Raw genomic sequence first — 18,246 nt, 5'->3', positions numbered from 1 at the left:
TTCATGCACTGGGCCTCTAGTATAAATATAAAACACAGAACTGTAAACTCCCACATACACTGAGTGGCCAGATTATTATGATCTCTGAACACATAATAATCTGGCTACTCAGTGTATATCCTATATAATAAAAAGCTAATATGCAAATTGTCCCCTCTACCAGGAGTTTGACCAGCAGGCAGGCTGGCAAACTGCCCATGTCCCTCCCCATGGCCAGGCTGGCCGGACCCCACCCATGCATGAATTCATGCACCGGGCCTCTAATACACACACACACACACACACACACACACACACACACACTAATAAAAGAGAAACATGCAAATTGACCATCACTCCGCTAAGCCCACCAGCCAATCTGAGCGAGTATGCAAATTAACCCAACTAAGATGGCAGCCACCTCGGAGCTGGAGCAAGCAGGAGGCTTGGGTTACCTCCGGCGATGGAGGAAGCCAAGCTTCCCACCTGCCCTGCCCGGCCCTGGCCTCTGCTCAAGTCTACAAAGTTTCAACTATAGAATATAAATAAATACCAGATACTTGCTTCCAGCCGGCCCTGGCCTATGCTTGAGTCACCGCAGGGCATGGCTGGCCTGAAAACCACCACAGGCCCCTTGCCCAGGCCGCCCCATGCCCCAAGGGAACCCCAACCCTGATCTGGGACACCCTTCAGGGCAAACCAGCCGGCCCCCACTTGTGCACCATGCCTCCATCCTACTATCTAATAAAAGAGTAATATGCAAGTTGACTATCACTCCAACACACAAGATGGCTGCCCCCATGTGGACACAAGATGGCTGCCACAAAATGGCCAGCAGGGGAGAGCAGTTGGGAGGGACCATCCCTGCAGGGGAGAGCAGTTGCGGGGGACTAGGCCTGCAGGAGAGGGAAGTTAGGGGTGACCAGGCCTGCAGGGGAGGGCAGTTGGAGGGGGACCCAGGCCTGCAGGGGAGGGCAGTTGGCGGGGGGACCAGACCAGCAGGGGAGAGCAGTTAGGGGCGATGAGGCTGGCAGGGGAGGGCAGTTAGGGGTGACCGGGTTGGCAGGGGAGGGCAGTTGTGGGGGACCCAGGCCGGCAGGGGAGGGCAGTTAGGGGCAATCGGGCTGGCAGGGGAGCAGTTAGGCATCAATCAGTCTGGCAGGGGAGTGGTTAAGGGGTGATCAGTCTGGCAGGCAGAAGTGGTTAGGTGCAATCAGGCAGGCAGGCAGGTGAGCAGTTGGGAGCCAGCAGTCCTGGATTGTGAGAGGGATGTGTGACTGCCTGTTTAGGCCCAATCCTACTGGGATCGGGCCTAAACGGGCAGTCACACATCCCTGGAGGGGTCCCAGATTGGAGAGGGTGCGTGGGTGTGCAGGCTGGGCTGAGGGACACACCCCCTGTGCACAAATTTCATGCACCGGGCCTCTAGTGTGTGTGTGTGTGTATATATACACACACACACACACACACACACACATATACATACACATACACACACACACACTGAGTAGCCAGGTTATTATGCATTCAGTGATCATAATAATCTGGCCACTCAGTGTATAGTTCACCACATGTATTTTGATAACTGTTCACTTCAGATAGCTCAGAGTTTATATATTGAATATATGACTCAGATTCTAATCAGAGATGCCTAGAATTTTAACTGAATGCTAAATGTCAACTGTGTTGATAAATCAACACATACTAATTATCAAGCCTAATATATTACTACTAGAGGCCCAATCCACGAAATTCGTGCAATGGGCTCGGCCCTCACTGCTGCGACTTCTTCCGGAAGTTTGTCTGGAAGGTCATTTGGTTGTCTGGTCTAATTAGCATATTACACTTTTATTATTATAGATGTAACATGACTTCTATATTAGAGCTGTTTGTGATTTCCTCATAAGCAAAACATCCTCATATTGTAGAATTAGAAATAAGCTTGGCTTTAAATCAGTCAACAAAGAAACTTAAAAGTAAAATCATGCTATCCTGCAAAAGGTCATTTTTCTTTTGAATATTTATCATAAAATATTGGTATTTTTAAAATATAAACTTGGCATTTTACTAATCAGAATTTTACAGCTTAAATCCGAAAGTATATTCCTTACTGTCTTAGATTTTACTCTACCATGCATCTAGTTGGGATATAGAATACTGAATGTGCTAGCATCCCCTCACTCCAGTTTCAGCGGTGTAGAAAGTGATATATTTAGCTGCACATCACCATACCACTTTCCTGTCTTGATTAGATGGGATAGTGAAGCCATCACTTAGGTAGTTGACCATTTTAAGATAGCGTCCCACTGATAAATACCAAAGACTTATAATTACATGTGCTACTAACGCTTTATAGTACTATTAGGGGTTTAATTTAATGGTGCTTGAAGAATCAAATGAGTGTTGTGTTGATAGCTTAAATGCTTGAAAACGAATTATCATCAGTTTACAGTACCATATTAATCAGATCAAGAATTCCCCCAGTCTAGCAGAAAGCAGGTAAAAATGAACAATTTACAAACATTTTGTAGAGAAGGACAAGGAGGAAGTCTTTAAAATGTATCTATTGATTAATTAATTTTATATAACTCTTGAAGAAGGCAATCAGCAAAACTTATAGTACCTCATTGCAATATTACAGTATATTTGAAATCACTTACTTTCCCCTTCTTCAAAGTATCTCTCTTACTACTGAGGCTTAAAGAGAAATAAATGGATTTTTAACCAAAGATAGAATATTTTATTAATTTTCTCTCATAATTTTTTCCTCTTTATAATGAAGACATAAAGGATCAGACTTGATTTGGCTTCTTCTTTATATCCTTAGGACTTCTGTTCAGCTAAAATTCAGGTGGTTCTGAATGATGGTGGTTCTGTAGTTTAGTTGTAATTTTGCTGTGGCTGTGGTAGATGTGAGTACCGCATTTACCTATGCCACCATCTTGATTGGAAGCCCTGGAGATGGAACATTTTAAGTAAAACAGTTTTTAAAAATCCAATCTAAATTCCTTAGCCTGACATTCAAAACTCTCAAAAATTAGCCTTTACCATCCTTTTCTACATTTTTCATCTAAACTTATTTATGAACCTTCCATTCTGACAGACTGATTTACTCACTCTATTCCAGGTATGCTTGTGGAATTTCATGTCTGCACCTTTGTTTTATATTTATCATGTACCATGCACGTTCAAAGTGCTTTTCATGCATTATTACATTTAATCTTCACGACAGCTCTATGAGGTAGGTGCCTTTCTTATCCCCATTTTATACATGAAAGTAATGAGGTTTAAAGTGGTTCAAAGAATTTTCCCAATTCCACAAAACTAGTTAAGTGGTAAAACCACATTTTTAACCCAGTCCCTTCTGATCCCAATGATCTTGCTCTTAACCATGATACTGTGTAGTTCATATCATTCGTTCAACCTGGAAGACTTCTGAAAGTCAGGTTCATCCACCTCACTTATTCAGACCTACTCAAACTTTAAGATCTAAGTTAAGTGCAAACTCCTCCAAGAAGCCTTCCGTTAATGACTCACAATATTGTCACTCTTTCCTTGTTCTGAAACTATCATCACTCACCTTGACCTTATCACACATACATCACTTCCTACATACTCCTTTGAATTATACTTATTATACTTAGTTATCTGTTTACCATGTCAGATTTCTCTGACATAATTATAAGTAGAGATGCTGACAATTGTATCTCCGTATCATCCTCAGCATTAACATTTCATCATGTGTGTTAGTGGCTGCTGAATAAATCTGTGAATAGTGAATAATTTTCTGACAGAGTGAAAGAATATATGGCTTAGACTATTAGAATGCAACAGCTCCTCACCTGGAGAGTTTATAGGCAAAGGAAATAGTACTGTCTTTGATATAAGGATAGAATAGTCGCAAGAAAATAAGTTGGAAAAACAGTTTTTATTATTGAATATAAAAGTTAGTCTTCAAAAGGTAATGTCCTCTGATTCTAAACTGGCTAGAACAACTAATATTTACTGAGGACCTTTTAGGCACTGAGTTTGTGTACCATTTGATGGGCTTTATATCTCTATTTTCCACAAAACTGGGTAGTTGTTATTGAAACCGAACAAGTCAAAAGAGGATGGGTACCTCCCCCTACCCCCACGTGTGCTGTGAGTCAGTGAGAACTGACACAGGGTGTTGCAGTGGGAAAAGTTTGGCCATTTTATTATGAACTAGGGACTGGGTGCATGAAATTCGTGCACTGGGGGTGGGGGGTCCCTCAGCCCAACCTGCCCCCTCTCACATACTGGGAGCCCTCAGGGGATGTCCTACTGATGGCTTAGGCCCGCTTTCCACAGAGAGCGGGCCTAAGCCGCAGTCTGGCCTCACTTTGTAGGAGGCGACCAGGCTGATCAGGGGAAGGCACCAGCCCCATCACCCCGCTGCTGCAGCCACGGCCAGTCACCACAGCCACCAAGGTGTTTTCATCAACACAGACTCCAGTCCCTTCACCATGAAAAAATGACAACTTTCTTTGGGCATTTTCAAGATGTGTCTTTCATAGGATATGACATTTCTTTCTTTATTTTTTTTTTTATCCTCACCTGAGGATATGTTTCCATTGACTTTTAGAGAATGTGGAAGAGAAAGGGAAAGACAGAGAGAAACATTAAAGTGAGAGGAACACTTTGATTGGTTGCCTCCTGCATGAGCCCTGACCTGGGCTCCGGCCAGGGAGGAACCTGCCACCTAGATACATGCCCTTGATCAGAATCAAACCCAGACCCTGCGGTCGGCAGGCCGAGGCATTATCCACTGAGCCAAACTGGCTAGGGCAGGATATGACATTTCTTAGCCCTCCAGCAGTGGACCTTCATTTTTTTCTCCAGAAGTGTGGTGGAAAAACCCTAAATTACCTTTTTTGGATTCTCATTACCCAAGTTACTAAGAATATTACCAGTGGCATATAGGAAGCTTAGCCAATGAGCAGTCAGAAAAGGTGTTTCCTCTGTAGTTCACACCAATCACCGGCTGGGCCCTGCCCAGGCCTAAAGCCTCCCTCTGTCCCTGCTCCCTCCACCCCAGCTCCCTTCACCCCTGCTCCCTCCAATTGCAGGCCCTCCCAGCTCCCTCCTATCGCCAGCTCCACCCCTGCCCAGGCCTAAAACCTCTGGCTGAAGCTTTAGGCCTGGGCAGGGGTCCCCCAGCTCCCTCCGATGGCCAGCTCCACCCCTTCCCAGGCCTAAAGCCTCTGGTCGAGGCTTTAGGCCTGGGCAGGGGACACCCAGCTCCCTCCAATTGCTGGCTCCGCCCCTGCCCTTTCAGCTCTGATCACAGGCTTGGCCCTGCCCAGGAGCCCCCTGGCTCAGGCCCTTCCCAGGCTGCTCAGGGCCCATGTGGGGCCTACCTCAGAGTGACCTGGGTGCCAGGATGTTCCCAGGACCCAGGCGCTGGGCGCCTATTTATGCAAATTAACCGCCATCTTTTTTGGGTTAATTTGCATACACACTCTGATTGGCTATGGGCGTAGCGGAGGTACGGTCAATTTACATGTTTGTCTATTGTTAGGTGAGATGGTGCCACCCAGGAGTTAGGGAAAGCTAATGCTCAAAAGCCCCATCTCCCCTATGGCTTACAGACAAGAGGTTTTCTAGAGCAAAAATCATGATTAATCGTGAGTAAGGGGTTTGGGGTCATCTGTCTGAATTAAATTAGCAGTTAATTTTCATCTTCCAATCATTTTCTTCCCTCCTCTTTTTATCTTTTGTCTGGTTTTCGGTATATGGTGGGGTGGCCATTGGCTTTGTGGGCTGGAAAACATCCTAACAATGTGTCAATGGATTATGTTGATGTATAGGGGTTGAAGCTACACATCTTGTAATTCTTTTTTTTTTTTTTATGCGATTATAATTTCTGCTCTTGGATATTTATTTTTCCTGCAGGCTTTCAGGTCCTGGCCTAAGCAATTTCTTTGATGTTTAAAAGGGTGCTGCATGACTTCCTCCTTATGGCTGTTAGTCCACAGTAGCTCACAAATCTATTTTGTATTAAATATATTTTCTGAGGGCATTAATTCTCTGGCATCACTAGCTTCATTTTACTCTGATTAGAACATTGAAACTCAGATTAAGTAATTTCCTCAGGGTCAAACAGAGTTAGGAGTTGGAGTAAGATTTGCACCTAAACCTGTGCACAGGTTTTGCGCCCCAAATTTTGATTAATAATTGTGTGAACCACCTGTGACAATTTTGTTGCTAACAGAGGGGATTTTGTTTGAGAACAGTACATTCTATTCTATTTTAAACTATTTTAAAAGCTCTTGATCACAGGAGGTTGCCTAAGTTGTGTCAACTGCTGCACTATTACAGACAAGCCTTCATTTAAATCAGGGGTGGGGAAGTTCATATAAGGCCCGAGAAATCATTTGGCCAAGGCATTAGGGGTGAGTTAATTAGATGTTTGACCAAATATAGCAGGCTAATTTTTAAGTTGATAGCTTGTATGAGCCGCAAATGATGTTATAAATATCCAAATGGCCCTTGGCAGAAAAAAGGTTCCCTTTCCCTGATTTAGATACTACCTCCTTTGTCAAAGTAGACACACTCATTCCTATATGCTTCCATAACACTTTGCTCATGCATCAATTACAGTAGTGTTCACACTATTATAGGTAGACTTTTATGAGTGGACTATGATCCCCTTGAGAGAAAGGACCATGTACTATTTGACTTTGAGTTACCCCTACCTAGTAGCACCAAATGTAGGGATGGAAAAAATAATTATCTTTCCACCTTTCTAACTTCCTGTGGCTGGACTAATAATCAAATCAACATGAGACAAATTAACAGGACACAATGACAAAATTTATTATGGATATACATGCAAGGGTTTCATAAGAATATACGGCCCCAGGACACTTTAGACATTTGTGGCTTGCATGCCATTCTGGACAAGGGAAGAGTGACGCAGGGTCAGGGATTTCAAAGGGAAAGTAGGCCATTCACTGGTGGATAAGAAAGAGTGAACATATGGTGAACAAATTGTTGCTGGGCCACTCAGAAAAAATGTTGTCTCAAATGGCAATATTTCATTCTTTTTCTTTTTTTTTTTTACTAAGTAATATTCCATTGTCTATGTATACCACATCTTCTTTATCTATTCATCTCTTAAAGGACATCTAAATTGTTTCCATATCTTGGCTATTATTGGTAATGCTACATTGAACATGGGGATGCATATATCTTTTTGAATTACTTTGTTTTCTTAAACACCCAGCAGTGGAACCAGTTTAAAATCAACATCTCAGGGCTGGTGGGGGTGGGTTGGAGCAGCCCCTCGGTCTCTGGGTTGCCCCGAGTTTGGGCTGATTGGCGTGGTGTGCTGAGGAGGTGTGGGCCTGACGGCTTGGAGGCATTCTTATTGACTGAACAAGACAGTCAAGGTTCCTTGCCTTCATGGAGCTTACAGTCTAGTGGGGTGACTCACAAGATAAACAAACAAATAAGATAATTCATATGGGTGATTTATTTTGAGCTCATACAGAAGTGGTCTCACATCTGAAACATGGCTACCTATTGGCTGGGCAGTATTGTGTCCATCAACTGTGGAGATAGTTTGGGTGTCTATCAGGGGCGAGTGTCAGCAGTTGATCAGGTCAGCCAGACCATTTATCTCTCGGCCTTTCCACAATGGAGTGAAGGGCCTTGTGGCGGAAGTCACCTTCAGGGCAGGTGACATTATGGAGTTAAAAATTCTGAAGATACCAGGTCCTAGAGAAAACCAACATTTTGGAGACCTTCATCAGACAGAATTAGGCCCTTCTGGTATTGGGTACCAAGTTGGTATCAATCAGAACGGCACGGGCAGGTTGGTCAAGTAGCCAACCTCTTCCAGCAGTGCCCCTCAAAACATCCCTAAGAGGACAGATGTGAAGAGCCAGGATGCTGCCATTTCCCCACAGCAGCAGCAGTGACCCAAGAGCTACGTGGACAGCACATGGAGCCTTTGAGTCAGTCCAAAAGTTTCTGTCATTGGCACAACTCTTGGTCATCCAGTAGCAGGCACCCAAATCAGGCAACTGCAAAGAAAAGTGGTTTAAAGAATGGCCAAATGAAGAATAAAGATGATGAGTGCTTTGGGGATGATATTGAAGAGATCCCAGACACAGATTTTGATTTTGAAGGGAACCTAGCCCTATTTGACAAGGCAGCTGTGTTTGAGGAGAGTGATACATATAAGAGGAAAAGTGGTACCTGTTCCAGGGGTATCCCAAATGAAAGGCCTACTCGGTACCACCACGATGAGAACATCCTGGAATCAGAGCCCGTAGTCTTACCAATGGATCACAGGGCCTCATAATGTGAGCAAGGGGTTATGCACAGACTCTGACTTGGTTGTCCCAAGTGTTTCCTATGAGCTACATAAAAACTGTTGTCTGTGGCTGAAAAGCATGGGTTGACTCTGGAGCGGAGACTGGAGATGACAGGCTCTACTTAGAGGACCCAACAGGTTGAATCCCAAAAATGTGCACCAGAGGCCTACAGGGGCTTTTCTATGTGGGCCCCATGAGAAGGGGGCTCAGGGTATCAGATGTGGAAGGCACCTAGCCAACCATGATGTCTAGGTGATCGTCTTCCTGCCCAACTTTGTTAAGATGCTCGAGTCCATCACCAACGAGCTGTCTCTCTTCAGCAAGACCCAAGGCCAACAAGTGTCTAATCTCAAAGATCTGCACACTAGTCCCATGGACCTGGTGATCAACAGTCTGGATTGTCCCAAAATGCCTTCTTGCAGGATCAGCCCTGGTACAAGGCAGCTGTGGCTTGGGCCAACCAGAACTGGGTACCAGTACTCAGCATGATCCTCCAGTGGATGAAGTCGAATGGGGCGTTGATGCCAAGTGGTCACTGGCTCTGGGCCTGCCTCTCCCACTGGGAGAGCATGCGGGCCACATCTATTTGTGTGACATTGGCATTCCCCAGCAGGTATTCCAGGAGGTGGGGATCAACTGCCACTCACCCTTTGGTTGCAAGTTTGTAATCCCACTACACTCTGCCTAGAGGAACTCTGGACAGGCTGTACCCAGTAGTGCCCTGCTGCTCCTGATACTGAACTTGACAATGAATGCCTTAAGAGGATGTGAAGCTTCATGGACCTTATTGTTAATTATTTTTCTCTTTTGGGTTTGTTCCTTCTGTGAGAGGACAGATCATATATATTTTTTTTCTTTTGAGAACAACAACAGCAAAAAAAAAAAATCAACATTTCAAGCATTTTTGGGGGGTGGAAAATTTTGGTCCCCCTCACTAACAAAGTAGCTAGGATACAGAAGATGTTCAAATAAACATACATATGAAGGCTGTAATTAAGGAGCCATTAAGTTTGGTTGCTTGGGGTATATGTACAGTGCGCCCTGCAAGAGTTTATGTTATGGTAGAGAAAACCTGAGAAATGCAAAATAACTATGCTACTAGGCCAGAAGCAGCAGTGCCATCAGAGGCAATAAGCTATTTGGCCAGGTCAAAAAGGAAGAGATGGCTTCTGATTGGGTAGGGTTGAGAGATTAAAATACTAGAACCGTGATTTTCAACCTTTCTCATGTCATGGCACACATAAACTAATTACTAAAATTTTGTGGCACACCAAAATATAATTTTTGCTGATCTGACATAAAAAAACAGGTATAATTTTTATTCATTCACACTGGACAGCTATTGTGTTGGCTGTTGTCATTTTTTAAGTTGGCAATCTAAGGGAAAAGAGGTCAGTGCTTCTTACTAAATTGTCAGTTATTGCATGTTTTAAAATTTTTTCCATGGACATGGCCTTTATTTGGGGCTGTTGGGGGAAGAGAGGGAAGAACTAGGACTGGTGAGTATATGGGGGTAGGGGGTTACTCAACTTTTTAATTTAGTGCATGTTGCCTGGAGGTTAGGATGAGTGAGAACAGCTTGTAGAAGTGAGAGGAGAGGAAAAGGGAAGGTCATGGAATGGACACTTTTCTTAGGGAAGGAAGCCAGGACCAGCATGCGGGACTGGGGGTGGGGAGGAAAGGCACCCTTCATATACTGAGACTCAACCATGGTCACTGCTTGATGGCAGCTCTCCCCCACCCCCAAACACCCCACCACCCTTCCCTCCCCTCCCCATCCCAGCTCCAGGCCAAGATGCCTACCCTGCTAGCTCCCTCAACTTTCTGTGGAAAGGAGGGGATGAGGATGTGGGCATGGTGGCACCCTCTGCCTCCAGGTCTCTTGCCCAGGAGAATTGCTCACTCAGCCTGCCCTAAAGTCCCAGCCAGAGTCAGGAGGTCAGGAAGCCAGGGAGCAGGCAGGGGAAAAATTATGCCCTTCGCCACTTCTCCTGACTCTCTCTCTCCCTGACTTCTCACATGAGGTTGCAACTCTTGGCGCAATCCTTATGTATCTTGCCTTTGTTTTGGTTGCACTGGGCTGGCGGATAAATGCAGTCTCCAGCGTGAGTCAGTACACAGCTGCCTGTGGCCGTGGCAAGGGTGGCCACTGTGCCCACGTGAAAGACATCCTGTCACTGCACTCAGAGGACTGGGCAGAGCACTCTACCTAGGACATGGCCCCTACCTGCTTGGCTGGCTAGCACAGTGCCCTGCTCATGGGTAACAGGGATAAGCTGCCGTTTGGACAGCTTCTGCAGTGTGGCCAGATGGGTCACATGTCCAGTTTACAGCCAACCAGCACACCTTGGTATTGAGGCAAAATTCCTGAGTCTCCCTTTTCCACTTCTTGTGGACACTGTCCAGCATTTGTGGTGCACTGATGTCCAAGCACATGAGCACAGTGTCTGAATTAGGATAGGCCAGGGGCTGGACATTATCAAAGTAAGAGGAACCTGAAGTGACCCACATGTTGGGGACGCTTGTCTATGCCAAAGCTTGCAGTGTAGTTCTCAAACATGGCGGGTACATAGTTCCGTTCCATAATTTTTGGAATAGGTGCCATGGTGAGCACCTGAAGCAGCATTCTCCACGTCTGTTCCTCCCCCCGCACCCCCTGCCCCATGATCTGGCAGGGGCCCCTCTGCACCTCCATGGCCCTGATTCCATGTGGCCTCTTCCCTGCAGCCACTGGGACCCTCATAAAACCCTCACCAGGGGCCCCAGAGGCAGCCGTGCCCCACCCCCCAGCCCAGAAAAAATTTTAAGGCTCACCAGTGTGCTTTTTGCAATACCCGTTGAAAATCGCTGTACTAGAAGATAACTTAAAATATTATAGATTTTGGAGTCATTTGGTCATCATTTAACAAACGTTACCTGAGAACCTGCTGTGTGTCTGACGCTGTTCTAGACTCATTAGGGGACAAACCAGCTGAAAAATGTATGTGAGCACTAATTGTAGTTGCAGGGTTCTTTGTGAAGATCGAAGTGGGTAAAACTATGCATTTAATCCTATTCAACAGTGGTTATTTCCCTATCTCCTCCCCATTTCCTGAGCTCCACTGGTTTTGTTGAACCTTGTAGGTGCAACAAAAATGGTACTAAAATGAAACACACAGCTGCAAAATTCCCTGTTCGGTAAATCATGCAATTAAGAAAATCCCGTCAGTGATTTTTCCGAGATTAAAGTTACTGAAAAAGGAAATATGTCAGTGCCAGTGGGTAGTCCCTGTGAGGAGCTTGGTCCTCGGCCAGATGTCCAAAGCGGTTGTGCTCCTGCCCATGGGGTGGGTTTCCTTAAGACCATTGGGGGCGGGGGAGGGGGGAGAGGAGGACGCAGGGGGCGGGGGAGAACGCCGCGGGGGGCGGGGGGGGGGGGGACGCCGGCTCTGAGCCTGCAAGAGGGGGCGCTGTGGCACCTTCTTAACCGCCTGCGCCACAGCCTGCGCCACGGAAGTCGCTGGTCCTGGGCTGGTGCTCAGCAGCCGGAGCTGTAAGTAGCTGCCGCTACTCCCGCCTCTACTCCCGCTACCGTTACCCCAACTGCCGCTACTACCACTGCTGCTGCTGCCACCACACATCATGAGTGCCAGGAACCTCGACCACCACCTTCCTGGTGAGAAAACACCGGAGCTGGACAGTATGGCTGATGCCAGGTCGCGACTGCGCCTGGCCGTTGTGTGCTCCAGTAACCAGAACCGGAGCATGGAGGCCCACTACTTCCTTAGGAAACGGGGGTTCAGCGTCCGGTCCTTTGGCACAGGGTCCTACGTGAGGCTTCCAGGACCAGCACCCAACAAGCCCAACGTTTATGATTTCCAAACCACCTATGACCAGATGTACAAAGATCTCGTTCAGAAAGACAAAGAACTCTACACGCAGAACGGCATTTTGAGCATGCTGGAGAGAAACAAGCGAATCAAGCCCAAGCCAGAAAGGTTCCAGAACTGCCAAGATGTATTCGACCTGATCCTCACCTGCGAAAAGCGAGTGTACAACCAGGTGGTGACGGAGCTGAATTCCAGGGAGCAGGTGACCTGCCAGCCGGTGCATGTCATCAACGTGGATATCCAGGACGACGACGACGAAGCCATCTTGGGGGCGTTCCTCCTCTGTGAGCTGTGCCAGTGCATTCTCCTCGTGGATGACATGGAGAACGACCTGGATGAGCTGCTGCAGGAATTCGAGGAGAAGTGTGGCCGGCCCTTCCTGCACACCGTGTGCTTCTACTGACCGCCATGCAGGTGCGTTCCCCACAGCCGTTGGCGCATTCTCTCGCTGGTACTTCTCCCCGCCCCGTACTGGTTTCACTTTGAGGACTAATGTCGGTGCGTAGTGGTGTCCAAATAAAGTGTACTTAGGAGCCGAGACGCCATATATAAGTGCAGATTAACAACAACGTTTTTTAATCCCACTTGTGAGTGGGATATTGTTTTTGAAGTTTATAAAGAAAGTTGTTTATTTTTTCGGCTTATAGAACGTTTTCTCTGATATATACGTCTTTGTGCGTTCCTGCCCTGTCCGGCTGGAATGCACCAATACATGAATAAAGCAGTGGGATGCATCTTATTAGGAGAGAAACTGCAATTGTATAATAAACAACAAAAAAGAAAATTTGTCAGCTAGTGTGGAATCTGCGCGGTGCATCCGAGTGTGGCCGCATTGTTCATTGCTCTAAACTGGATTATTACCGAGGTTTTTGCTCAGTTTTTCAAAGAATCTTGGCTCACTTGAATCATTTTACACATTTATGACTGAGCGAACCTCTGTGTGAAGTTCAGATATTAATTGACCCGAGAGGTATTTATTTTTCATATAAATTGAAAAATTTCTATTGGGTTTCATTTCGAACAGTGTTTCTGTGATGTTAGTGGAGTTGGTATTAAAGTAGTCGGTTTTAGTGAGAGGACACTGGAAAGGTAAAGAAATAATAATACCCTGGTCAAGCACTTCTACGAGTTAATTGGTGTTGAAGTAGGGATGTTGTTAACCACTTGTTCTCTAGCTACGAAATGGTAGACTGACAATATTCAATTAGTGCTGTTCTTTGGATAAGGCTGCTAAAAAAATTCTTACCCAGGACATCAGCAATAAAGTTGGAAGCCCCAAAACGCAGCTTTCATGGCAAGCTCTGTTGAAAACCTGGTCACGTGGGTCACATCAGCCTAGTTTCTGATGACTTAATTTGCAAGTTATTACCACCTGCAAATCAGTCATAAAGGATCATTCAAATTAAAGTAATATGACATAGTGGAAATCTTAGCATTTTCATCTGTTATTTCTCATAAATAGCATTGTTTTAAAATTTTGTTTGAATCTAAGCAGTATATTGATTCGTTTTCGGCAGCTTGTGAATCACAGTTGAACACAAATTACCATAAATGGAGGCAATCATGAAATACAGCAGACCCATTTCAGCTTATTTGCATATGTTATAGGGAATGATGATACAAAAATTCTTGGCTTCATCTAGGGGCTTCTGATTTTTTCCCAAGACAAATGGCGTGTGACCTATGATATTTATTTATTTTGAAGTTTGTGTTTGTTTTTATTACTTTTAAAATGATTACATGTGCTTTTAAAATTATTACACTGTTTTCGGTTGAGTAATTAGGAATCTTAGAAATGCCCTATGATATTTAAAGATGAAAATAGTGGTGAAAGTTAAATGCTAGACTTTGGTGGTCTGATAGGAAGTTTTGGTAAAGTTGCATAGTAATGAGTCTGTAGTTAGTGTATTTTCTAGACTAGTGAAAATCTTCATTATAACAAAGTTAACGTGTACCTTATTTTTCTTTGCTGTGATTTCTGATTGAAAGTCAGGTTTTTTAAACATGGGAACAAACTAATATTGTTACCATACTAAAGGGGCCATTTCCCTGCATGCATTTAATGTGACAGGAGTTTTTAGCAAAGAAAGTAAAGATTTATTTAAGGAAATGGCACCAAGCCTGGAATCACAAGTGAGCCAAAGCTCTAAGACCTGGCTCCCTGGTGGCTTCTAAGGGGTGGGTTTGTAGGAGAAAAAAAGTCATTAATTATGGTGATTTAAGGGAGTTAGGATAGTGGTCTCTGCCGATAGGTCCAATCCAGGGTAGTGGGTAGTTGATCATTACATCTGGTTCTGATAACAGCCATGGCATTGTTCTGTCTGGTTTTGAAAGGGTGTGGTTAGTGAGGTCCTGTGGTTTTTCTGGCTCTGGAGCTGAAACACAACTGAGGGAGAACAGTATGGAGTTTCCTCAGAAAACTAAAAATGGAACTCCTATTTGACCCAGTAATCCCACTTCTAGGAATATATATCAAGAAACTAGAAACACCAATCAGAAAGGATATATGCACCCCTATGTTCATAGCAGCACAATCCACTATAGCTAAGATTTGGAAACAGCCTAGGTGCCCATCAGCAGATGAGTGGATTAGAAAACTGTGGTACATCTACACAATGGAATACTATGCTGCTATAAAAAAGAAGGAATTCTTATCATTTGCAGCAGCCTGGATGGAACTGGAGAGCATTATGCTAAGTGAAATAAGCCAGTCAGAGAAAGAAAAATACCACATGATCTCACTCATTTATGGATAATAAAGAACATTATAAACTGATGAACAAAAAGATAGATACAGAGGCAGTAAAGCATTAAACAGACTGTCAAATTACATTGGGAAGGTTGGGGAGGGGTGGGGGAGATAAGAGATCAACCGAAGGACTTGTATGCATGCATATAAGCATAACCAATGGACGCAAGACACTGGGGGGTGAGGGCATGTATGGGAGTGGGGTGGCAATGGGAAGATATATACACATGTAATACTTCAATCAATAAAAAATAAAAAATGGAAAAAAATAAAATATGTAATTAAGAAATTAAAAAACAAACAAACAACAAAAAAACCAATATGTTGTCTTATAGTTCGACTAAAACTCTATTTCCCTGGTCAACAGACCTGAGGCTTTATTCCTTAGGCTAATGCTGACCAGAACCTAATTGTCCTGTGGACTTAATGATTAAGGGTTTGGATGTGCAAGGAAGGAGAGAGGCAGGTGAGTCTTAGTGCTAGAAGAGGCCAATTTGAATCAAAAGTAAAGAAAGGTTAAAAGGTCATATTAAAAGTTTCTGGGCTTACAATATCTAAGAGAATAATTAGAATGTTAATGCCAGTTCCTGAAATGGTTCAAATGAGTATTCAGTTAGTTCCAAATAAGAGTAAGTATAAACCCACAGAAAACAACAGAGTGTGTGTGTGTGTGTGTGTGTGTGTGTGTGTGTGTGTGTGTGTGTGTGTGTGTTTTATTCTTGGAACAAATTCCTCACTGTATCTCTAATTCCTTTTAAGCTATACTCAAAAGACTCCAGTGACTCCTTTGGAAACAGAGGAAATAGTGGTATGACTTTTCTAAAATGTACTGCAACGAAGTCCATTTTACTTTTCTACCTGTGTTCTCTGCTCACTTGGGAAAATATTTCTGTCGATTTTATAGCATTTTAAAAAAATCTTGATGTGAATACAGCAGTTTTTATTAAGCTGGTAACTACAGGTGACTAGAGATTCCATTTTAGCCTGACAGTACAATGTCATGAGATCTTTGGTTCTTCAACAAGTATTTATTGATTGCTTTCTATATCAGCCAAGCTCACTCACTTTTTCCTTAAACTTTTAAAATTTCCACTACAGCAACAGATTGTCTCAGCTAGCAATAAACTGTTGATCCTTGCAATGTAGAATGTTCTCCATATCTTATTTTTCTTTCTGAATTTGGCATTAGTCATGTTCTGATAGTGGTATCTTTTGTATACTGGATTATATTCAATTGTTTAGCTTTTGTTGCAGTTTAAAAACTGCAATCCTTTCTTGATGACAGGCTACAATGCCAGATCACAAATTGTTAATGGATGGTGTTATTCAGATGTGGCTTATGATAAGGAGAAAATTCTAAGTTCTTAATTAAATTATAGCAGCCAAAGAAGAAGTGACAGTACTGTTAGTCTGTTCATAGCTTTTAAAAAAGGGGGCTGCTCACATTCCTTCCATTGCCTAATTGAACTTCAGATTAATTTCAGAGGTGGCCATTTCTGGGATGATTTTAGCTGGGCACCATATAACCCCAGGAGCTTCCAATTGTTGTTTACACATGGGCTTTCTGTACTGTTGCCCACAGCCAATTTACAGCAGCAGATATTTCTTTATGTCGACTCTGTGCCTATCCCAGAGCAGGTCCCACTTCACAGTTTCCTTCCCCTTTGCCTACAGCGAATGTAAATTTCTTTCAGGCTACCTCTTCTCTGTACCCCCTGTCAGGGGTGGGGAACATGTGGCTCACAGGACATAAGAGGCCCAAGAATCATTTGGTCTGGCCCTGCCAAGGCATTTAGGGGCAAGTTAGTTAATTTGACCAAAGATAGCAGGCTAATTTTTAAGTTGATAATTTTGAATGGCCTGCAAATGATGTTATAAATACCCAAATGTCCCTTGGTAGAAAAAAGGTTCCCCACCCCTGCCTAGTTGATACATAAAACTGCAAAACTCTGTGATAATGACTATGCTGCTGGTGTTTTAGACTCCATGCCCCAAGACTAGTCTTCTTTTTGGCTAGTATTTTTGGCTCAATACAACATACTTTTAAACAATAAGACTTTCAGCCCTGGGAGGTAAAAGATTGTTGCTGTTGTTTAGCATGCCTTTATCTTTTTCAAGTTAGACAAATTAGACTCTTTATGCTCAAAGTATGATCAATATCACCTGATTCTTTTTTTTTTAGCAGTGCAGAATTTTTTTTTAATTTCTTTACTGATTAAGGTATTACATATGTGTCCTTATCCCTCCATTAACCCCCCAACCCGCCCCCCCCACTCATGCCCTCACCCCCCTGGTGTTTGTGTCCATTGGTTAGGCTTATATGCATAGCAGTGCAGAATCTTGAGACCTAGTCTAGACACACAGAATCAGAGAGTGCATTTTAGACCTCATTCATATGTAAATTAAAATTAGAAAATTATAGGTGGATCAGTGCTTGATATGTGGTACATGCTGAAGTAAATATTGAATAGAATGAATGACTACACTAAAACATCACAAATGAGTATTAGGAATTTATATTGTTGGTTTTAATTTAATTTAAACAACAAACAAGGGTTAAAGTAATGTTTTTAAAATTCCAAACTTTACAAGAACTTTAACTTTATATGACAGAAAATGGAATGAATAATAAAAGTAGGCAAGGATTTTAGATATGACATCATGTACTAAGTTCCAGTTGATTATATTTCCAAGTGACATAGTCCTATTATTATTATTTTTAAAAATTTTTATTAAGGTATTATATATGTGCATATCTTACCATTGTCCCCCCCACCCCACACCCATACATGCCCTCACCCCCCAGAGTTTTGCGTCCATTGGTTATGCTTATATGCATGCATACAAGTCTTTCGGTTGATCTCTTAACTCCCCCACCTCTACCTAACGTTCCCTCTGTAATTTGACAGTGTTCGATGCTTTACTGTCTCTGTATCTATCTTTTTGTTCATCAGTTTATAATGTTCTTTATTATCCATAAATGAGTGAGATCATGTGGTATTTTTCTTTCATTGACTGGCTTATTTCACTTAGCATAATGTTCTCCAATTCCATCCAGGTTGCTACAAATAATAAGAATTCCTTCATTTTATAGCAGCATAGTATTCCATTGTGTAGATGTACCACAGTTTTCTGATCCAGTCATCTGCTGACGGGCACCTAGGCTGTTTCCAAATCTTAGCTATTGTAAATTGTACTGCTATGAACATAGGGGTGCATATATCCTTTCTGATTGGTGTTTCTAGTTTCTTCCGATATATTCCCAGGAGTGGGATTACTGGGTCAAATGGGAGTTCCATTTTCA

At 43.5% G+C, this 18,246-nt stretch overlaps 1 protein-coding gene and 1 pseudogene across 2 annotated transcripts; both read left to right on the top strand.

The window, feature by feature from the left end:
- The first annotated feature begins 7,516 nt into the window (after positions 1-7,516).
- Positions 7,517-9,012, top strand: LOC307096165 (enhancer of mRNA-decapping protein 3-like; annotated as a pseudogene). Its single transcript has one exon. The product of its transcript is annotated as an enhancer of mRNA-decapping protein 3-like (transcript).
- Positions 9,013-11,945: 2,933 nt separating this feature from the next.
- LOC307095318 (RNA polymerase II subunit A C-terminal domain phosphatase SSU72-like) lies at positions 11,946-12,596 on the top strand (the record flags this gene model as incomplete). The annotated part of the gene is made up of 1 exon (XM_079764555.1): positions 11,946-12,596. The coding sequence occupies one exon, from the start codon at positions 11,946-11,948 to the stop codon at positions 12,594-12,596; it is 651 nt and encodes a 216-aa protein (XP_079620681.1).
- Positions 12,597-18,246: the final 5,650 nt, after the last annotated feature.

Source organism: Cnephaeus nilssonii (assembly GCF_951640355.1).
Source record: "Cnephaeus nilssonii genome assembly, chromosome: X".
Lineage (NCBI taxonomy): Eukaryota > Metazoa > Chordata > Mammalia > Chiroptera > Vespertilionidae > Cnephaeus > Cnephaeus nilssonii.
The sequence above is the reverse complement of the archived record's forward strand: the minus strand, read 5'-3'. Positions and strand labels throughout refer to the sequence as shown.